At 41.8% G+C, this 8,809-nt stretch overlaps 1 protein-coding gene across 1 annotated transcript; it reads left to right on the top strand.

Annotated features, from left to right (window-relative positions):
• The first annotated feature begins 209 nt into the window (after positions 1–209).
• On the top strand, positions 210–6,016 carry mtfmt (mitochondrial methionyl-tRNA formyltransferase). Its single transcript, XM_041036657.1, has 9 exons — positions 210–533; positions 1,064–1,261; positions 2,266–2,388; positions 2,468–2,570; positions 2,666–2,741; positions 2,831–2,922; positions 3,356–3,434; positions 3,979–4,052; positions 5,259–6,016. Exons 1-9 carry the CDS (start codon positions 325–327, stop codon positions 5,442–5,444), a joined length of 1,140 nt encoding a protein of 379 aa, XP_040892591.1. The 5' UTR covers positions 210–324; the 3' UTR covers positions 5,445–6,016.
• Positions 6,017–8,809: the final 2,793 nt, after the last annotated feature.

Genomic DNA, 8,809 nt, shown 5'->3' with positions numbered 1-8,809 from the left:
TTCTGGAGTTTCTTTCCTCTCCTCCTTCATCTGCCTCAGAAACCAAACTCATCCCTCAGCACAGCCTTTAGTTCCTGCTAATAAAGGCTCTTATTAATAAAAACCCACCTCCTTCTCTGTTAGCCAGTATCCAGATGGTGGCAGTAAGCTTGTTTGCCAGCGGCCAATAATCGTTCACGAAGAAGACCGGGGCGGAAGTGGGACAGAAAACATGGCGGCGCCCTGTGTCGACACACTTAGGGCAAATTCACTTTAGCTTCAGACTCTCCCTGAGTGTCAGTACTGACAGTTTGGACACATGGTATTTTGAACTGCAGCAACAGCATGTGGACGAGCCGCAAAACAGCAGGAGCGACTCTGAAAATCCTCAAACACGTCCAGCGCTGCTGTGTCCTCCGGGTGCTGCAGAGGGAGGCTGATGGGCAGCGGCGTCTCTGTAGGTGCATGTCCTCATCAGGACCCCCGTGGAGGCTCTTGTTCTTTGGCTCTGATCAGTTTGCTGTGGAATCTCTAAAGCTCCTCGCATCCAGCAGGTGCGAACCTACTACACACCTTCCAGTGTTAGACATGATATACACAAACTAGATAATATCTGCAGAAATGTTAGATGTGCCTGCTGCACGGTGCGTGTCCAGGATAATCAGCTGTCAGATGCTGAGGACATTACATGGACTTCCATTCATGTCCTGGAGACTTATCCTGACCAGTGTCACTACAGAAATTAAGGCCTTGTTATGGCCATCAGCAATAGCTCTGCTGATCTGCCTTAAAGCTGCTGTTCAATATTCCCTGTTAGGAGAGGATTTGGCCAACAGTAACAGGTTGCTATGGTGACTGGGTCCCCTGGACCAGAATATAAATACACAGACGGTGTAGGGTTTTAAACAATCGTTAGATTAGATTGTCAAGTCCCAGTCTTCATTTCAGTTCTGGTTAAACAACTAAAGTCTGGTCACAGAAGACCTGAAAACTGATGGGAGGGACTTTGTTGTGCTTCATAATCTTGGAATAAGAGAAATGAGTGTAAAGTGCATGATGATTAACCTCCATGTTCCGTGTGTAGGAGCTCCAGTGATGAGGTAGTGGACTCCCTTGAAGTTGTAACTTTGCCTGGTGATGTCCCCGTGAAGAGGTTTGCTCTACAGAACCAGCTTCCAGTCCACAGCTGGCCCCCTGACAACGTGGATGGACGGTTTGATGTTGGGGTGGTGGTGTCTTTTGGCTGTTTACTTCCTGAGAGACTAATCAACAAGTTTCCATAGTAAGCATTTCAATGACATCTGTGGACTACTGCTCTCCTCTGGTCTGGTTGTGGAGGCCTCATGGTCTGGAAGTCATGTTGTGTCTAAAACTTATCCAAGTTTTAAAGAAATCTGCAGTTTAATACAACAGTGGATGATGTTATCAGTTATGGTAACACTGTACTCACCAAAATAATGGCTGAGATCTCAAAGTGACTAAAGGTTAAAACACTTTTTCCGTGTTACATGATGTGTGTCCAATGAGCATTTCCTCCTTTCAAAGTAAAACACGCCATCAAATGGCCAAATCTCTTCTTCTCTGCCTCTTCAGTTGAAAAACAACAAAAGGTAATGACTATCACAATGACTAGGACAGACAGCTCAGTTTATCACATACTTATTTCAACATAAATACAGGTTAATGACAACAGCCATGCTTTATCATCAGCTGTATCCATGTCTGAAATGCATTATTAGACAGAAAGTTTGAGATGCCAGATAGTTGTCTTATATTGTCATTTAAAATGTACAATCACAGGGAAAGTTTGAGGCGACTAAAGGCAGCGTCCAACTCTCACTGTGATGGTGGAGAGAAGACAGCTGTTTGAAATAATGCCTCATTGGACAACACTGTCTAAAGGCATCTCAAAACCATGTTCCAGATGGTGTTAGCCTGGAGCCCTGGCCACTACATATACTGAGACATGGAGTCTAATCTACAGCGAAGGAATTAAATTATAACTTTATAAACTGTGTAAACTGTGTGTCTGTTGTCATGGAAACCTCTAAGTTCAGCACACAGCAGCACCAGTCCGTGCACTGCCTCTGCACAGTGCCTGTGTAAAACCAGGTGGTGCCTCTGCTTTTCCAGTTACTTTGTCCTTTTCAACCATCCACTCTCTGTAATGCAAACAAAACAGATTCATTTCTCAATCACTGCCCGCTGTATTTAGGACATATTCAAGTTTTCAGAAAGGAGATGTTGTAATTCCTCTCCCACTGTGCTCCTGCTCTGTCACTTCAGTGGGATTTTGAACGTTCACCCCAGCCTGCTGCCGAGGTGGAGAGGTCCAGCACCCGTCTTCCACACCATTTTGCATGGTGACACTATGACGGGAGTCACCATCATGCAGATCCGCCCCCGCAGGTAAACAGAAGGAAAACCTCTCTGTGTTCTTCCTGGTTTTTTTTTCTTAACACAGATTAAAAATATCTTCACATCCCAGGTTTGACGTGGGCCCCATTCTCAACCAAGAGCTCCATCAGGTCCCTGAGAACTGTACTGCTGATGAGCTTGGAGATATCCTAGCCACTAAGGGAGCACATCTGGTGAGCTGTTGGAATGTGTATATTCACAGAGGATACCTTATCCTCTTAGTCACAAGATGCTGACCTTTTTACTGTATTCGTTTTCTCGATTGCAGCTGATTGATACGTTGAGGACACTGCCTGAGAAAATAGCACATAAAAGGGAGCAGACACAGACAGGTGCAACATTTGGTACGTAGGTCTGAGCTACATACGCACAGTTTTACCAAACATAAATCATCACAAATCCTTCCAACTTACACCTCAATTTCCTCCAACAGCTCCAAAAATCAACACTTCCATGAGCTGGGTGGTGTGGGAGGAACAGAGTTGTGACCAAATCGATCGTCTATATCGTGCCATCGGATCCCGGGTAATGAGAACTGATCTGTGGCCATGTTCACTCAACAACTGAAAGCTGAAGTTAAACAAAGAGTTAGGACAAACTACTGAAATTAAGAGGCTACCTCTCTATCTATCTATCTATCTATCTATCTATCTATCTATCTATCTATCTATCTATCTATCTATCTATCTATCTATCTATCTATCTGTCTATCTATCTGTCTATCTATCTATCACCAGTCACTGTGGTAACAGTTTGTAGGTTCTTAAATAAAACATGATGTCAGATGGGTCAGCCCCGCCCCTTCTCTTAGTTCCCTACAAAAAGTTGCTCTGCAGCTTTGTCAGTAGCTCTGAAGAGGAAAGTTGTAGTTTGAAGCTTGTGTCAGTGTTTAAGAGACTCCTAGTGTTATGATCCTTTGTGACTGTGTCACTGTGATGATCCATCTCTCTGTCATCAGGTACCCTTGAGGACCACATGGATGGGCAGGACAATAAAACTTCTCGATTTTGTAGGAAAATATCACATTTCATTATCAGGTACGTTTGTTCAAATCAGATTTATTTAATCCATGGATATATTTACAGTATATGCACATTTTTGGGGGGGCTGATTGATCAGATGGAGAAGCTTAATGCAGCAGAGTCAACTTGAGTAGCAGATGTATGTGTGCTTTCTGTGCACAGTATCAGGTGACATTTGGAGCTTGTCAAACTCCTAAATTCTCCTTTTTTAAGCACTAGTACAAACAATAAGCAGCTTTGTTTAGCTAAATAAATAGTTAATTTCCAAAGGTAGACAAAGTTCATGACAAGTTTTGAATTCCCATAGAGCACTGCTGTGAGAAACATCCAATCAGGAAGCTTGAAATGAAGCAGATTGCGAAGCATATTGTTCCATCTGAAAGCTGTCTAGAAGAATGTTATGTGTCCGTGTTTGAGACATTGAGAGTGAGAGGCCAGAGGTTTGACACTCATGCATGTGTATTTGCTGTTGCCCTCTGCTACTGCAGTAATGCATAACCTGAGTGCCATGACCCTGAACCTGGACCCTGTCATATATCTCTGACATGTTGTTTTGCAGATCCAACAAGGAGACCTGTCCCTGGCTCAGTGACCTATCAGAAGGAGTCCAATACTTTGGCTGTCTGCTGTAAGGTCTGTCCAAATCTGATCTAAACCTGACCCTGTCCCTCTCTATTCCACAATCACTGCCGCATCAAATCATGTCTCTTTAAAAAGAACTGGGTGATGCATAAATAAAATGTCCTCGGTTTGTCCAGGTTTGAAGTACATCACAGAGGTGACTGTCTTTTCTCTTGGACCTCAGTCTGCTCCTGTTCACTGTCATTAGAGAGAATGAATATGTATGTAGAGCCAAAGAAACTCAACATCTTTGGGCAAAGTGCCACATCTGGAGAAATCTGCACTCTTCCAAACCCCTGTAGGACTCTGACATTGGGTGCTGCTGGTGGTGTCTGTGGAGAACATCTTCACATGGCATTTCAACTCCAACTGCACATCCTCTCGTGCTCCTTCCAAATCAACAGAGCAGGTCTTTGAGAACAGGATGAGGTCCTTCTCAGTGGCAGTGAAATCTTACAGGTGCTGGTTAAATTCGGTGATTGATGTGAACTCAGTCACATATTTCCCCAAGTTCACAGAAACTTTGGTGTTTGGGAAGCTGGAGATGGGAAGTGTGCGGCATTACCAGCACTGATTTGTCTGTCAAACAGTTGAAACTGCAAATTGTCTCACCTCTGTTCTGTCTCTTTAGCCGGGGAGGATTTGAAGGATTCAGGGTTTTGTTTCAAAATATCTTCTTTGGTTAAAGGTTCTTGGGTTAAATCACAACAGCAGACTCTTGGAAAATGAAACCACCAAACTTCACCTTCAGCTCTGTAAAAAAACGAGTCATTTTGTGTGTCTGGGATCTCTTGCATTCACTGTCATGTTTTGTGTTCTTGGTACTGTTACCATGTCTTGACTGTGATTGGCAAAGTCTCTTTTGTTCAGAAAGAGCAGCAATCAAAGTGCCCAAATGGTGTTAGTGCCACCTAGTGTTCATAATAGGACCTTTATTTTAATTTAGTCATTTGACCAAATATAAATTTCATTTTAAAATAACTGATGGGACCATATGAATTAAAATGTTGAGCTGCAGTTGGCTATAATAAAGGCATAAAATATCGCCAAAATAATAAAATAATGTAATGCACATTTCCACAGCATTCACTATATTAGCATAACAACAAAGTCACATCAGACTCATCACTCATTTTTCAATAATTCCAGATGACTTCTATTTTGCTGTTTTGTTTTGTTTTGTTTTGTTTTTTTCAATCAACATGTTCCCTGTTCCAGGATGGCTGGGTGGGATTCAAGGCAGTGCTCCTGAAGAAAAGACTGACAGCGGCTGACTTCTATAATGGCTACCTGCATCAGAACCTGAAAAAGACAACACCCTGCCGGACAGAGGGTGGACTGTTTGTTAGCAGAAAAGGAGGAACTGATGCTTCACATCAGAAGAGGGAAAACTCAGTGTTGTGATGTTACAACAGTAATTTTATTCCCTGATGTGAACACTGCACACACAACCTCATCGAATGGAATTTACTTTTAGCTTTTACTCTTGTCTGTTTTAAGACATTTGCATCGACAGTACATTTACTGCATTCATGTATTTGTGCTGTATATTTGCAATAAATTAATGTGCTCTTGATTGACAGAGGCTAGGAACAATCATGAAAACAGTCTTCTCAACTGTAATGTCATTGAGCAGCAATGTTTGATTTTAAAAAGTGCCTATAGGAAGAGTAAGTGTTGACCCATGGTAACATATCAGTGGCCAAGGAGCTCAGCTATACACACATTATCACAAGACTGTACACAAACTACAGTTTATAGTTTATTTACTCGTTGACAGTGTTCTGGTAGTGGCTGGATCTTTGTCAGCTATGACTGATGCAGCAGAGGTTTAGTGCAGTTGGTTTGCAGATGTTTGGTATTTACATACCGAACCACAAACCTCTAGAAAATGCTACATCCTGAAGTGTGGGGCCAAAAGCACATTAGGAAAATCATGTTAAGTTGACGGGGGCAAAAATCCATCTTTATATATAAGGTACATGTACACATCAAATATTAACATAAAATCAGTTGTATTAAATGCGGTAAAATTATAACTGCAATATGGTCTGTGCCTACTGAAGGGACTTAAGTTCTACAACAAAGTTAGAGGGTAGGTTTGGATTTTTAGCCTCACAGAGCTGGTGATGTTTGGACGGTCAGTGATTCTGCCAGATGACATTTTTTGAAACATGAACATTTTTCAGCTATGCTCCAAGTGTCCATAGGAATGAATGGGCTGCTATTTTAAAACATGGTATCCAGTTCCTCTTCAAACAGCCATGGACACTTTAACATTAAGCTCAAAGCAGCGTTGTGCCTAAATAGAATTCTAGCATGGCTGTTGACTTGTAGTCTTGTTTAAAGTCTATTTACCTTTTGACTGAAGATGAGCAGTGGAATGCTTTGTTACACTGAATGAAGAGTGTAGAGCTTGTCCCCAGTCCATCACAGTGTAGTCATGGTACAAAGGAATTGCTTGATGACCAGTAATAACTTCTTCAACATACTGCATACATTGCATGTGTGAACTTCAGTAACAGTCTTGAAAGAAATCAGGGCATATCCATATAATTTCTCATCTGAGAACATATAACACATAACAATTACAGATATATATGTTTTTGTGTAATTGCAGGCAGAGGAATGGAGCACATGCAATGTAATCATGAAACCTGGACAATAAAAACCAATGACTGGTTTATCAACTTCTGATATAACCCTGGTAATAAGCAGAAGGCCTGTGACACAGTTCTGAGGTTCATATTCGACAAGCAGACAGGTTCTCAGGAGCAAGGTTTCAGAGGTGAGAAATAACATTTATATTCACTGTAAAATGAACTTCTGATCTGAGAATGGTTACTGCACTCCAATTTGTTCTCTCCTGCAAATTAAGGACACATCACTGGATTGTAAAGCCTTGATGCAACATGTACAGACTGAACAGCAGTGGACCATGAAAACAGACCAGATATTTCTTGTGCTCTTGAGTTAATGGCACCTGTCAGTACCCTTTGAACAGATCATGCTTTCATATATATTTCACTCCACCAACTGTATTATTATAGGGCGAGAGGGCGAGAATAGATAAAAATCTTGCTTTGTCACAGCATTTACTTTGTGAACGTCTGTGCAACATGGAGAAGCCCAACTAGCAGAAGAAGGTATGCCAATGTTGTCATCGAGCATGTACTCGGCTTCTGCATTGACAATTTTTCACTTCTCTTCAGAGACTATGCCTCTCTGTATCTTGGAGAATTTTCACCGGTGCTTCATCACTTCTAGTGAGAGACAAAAGCTTACCACCTGTGTGATTCACTCTGCTTTACAGTGTGGCTGACTCATCAATAGCTTTAGCAGGAGCATTATCATCTGAAGCACAATAATCTCAGAATTTCCTTTTATGTGGCAACACATATTCATTTGTCACAGCGGCAGCTCCAGTTTTCACTCCATGTCAGAAATGAGTGACAGCCTCAGGTGGAGAAGAATATTAAAATTGCTCTAGCACTATCAGATCACACAGATCAGCCTCAGGCCAACCCTTTTGAATTACTGACATGTTCAAAAAGGGAGGAACAAAGTGTCCAGTTTTCATTTTGTTTTGGTTCTGGATAAAAGTTAATAACCACATCAAACACTTTTAAACCCTGTGAAACAAATGCTACAGACTCATCTCAACACTCTGTGTCAGCATTACTGACAGCTCAAGCTGGACAGGCACTGTACATATTTGCATGTCAGAAATTGTGGCTAGCTGTCTTGCAGAGTGAGGTCTAATGTCAAAGGATCCATTATTTAACTGTAGTGAGCTTGGATTGAAATTATTTGGGTAGTATTTTCCATGCTGTGGCTAAAACTAAGACTGCTGGGATATAAAACTGAACCTCGCTGGAGAACAGACAGACTACAGCTCCATATGTTTTTTTTTTTCATCTCACTTTCCATTCATCATAGAATTGTATAAGGTAATGCTGCTGCTCTCGCTCTCTGTCAATAATGAGGACGCAGTTATCTTGTGCAATTAAACTTTACTGGAACTGTCACTGGACAAAACAAGCCTGGTGCTCTGTGCTTATATTCAGTGTTAGTCTACATTGTGACATCTCGACTGACCTGCACTGTGTGAGCACAGAAGTCACGGGATCTGGCCAAGCTGATTAAAATGTGTAGTTTGAGTTAACAGAATGCAAAAGATCAGTAAAACTGTACAGTGTCTGCACAGATTTAACTGCTTTAATTATGTCAAACCTGCACTCTTGCAACTGAGCTCAATTTGTCTCCCTTCATTCACAGTGACAAAGCTGTTATAGGAGAAACTGTAGACTCACCAGCACTGTCACCTGGACTCTGCAGCGTCACAGGCTAATTTCATCCTTTAACCTCTTTTCTCCAACATCAGCACCAGAATAACAACAAGCAACAAGCTTCAAACTTTTTGTGCAACTATTCCATTTCCCCAGAGGGAGACTGATCAAAACTAACAATGGTAGCCATAACAGGACAGCACTGATCCCCAAGGTGAAAAAAGAACACATACTAATCTCAACCCTAGTCTTCATACAGCTACTTGCAGCAGGTGAGTGAGAAAAGCAACTGCAAAAACAACAACCCCCTTGAGTCTATTGATGTGCTCCCAAGACAACTGCTCCAACTGTTTTCACCAGGGCACAATGAAGAATTCAAGAACGAATCCTAAAGGGGAAACGTTCCTACACTGCATAAGAGAGAAGCTCCAGTTCCAGCTCCAGTGAACCACAATCAACACTGTCACCATGGCCCTACAT

The sequence above is a fragment of the Toxotes jaculatrix genome, chromosome 1 (genome assembly GCF_017976425.1).
Source record: "Toxotes jaculatrix isolate fToxJac2 chromosome 1, fToxJac2.pri, whole genome shotgun sequence".
In the NCBI taxonomy this organism is placed as follows: Eukaryota; Metazoa; Chordata; class Actinopteri; family Toxotidae; genus Toxotes; species Toxotes jaculatrix.
Note: the sequence above shows the minus strand (reverse complement) of the source record. Positions and strands in the feature narration are given on the sequence as shown.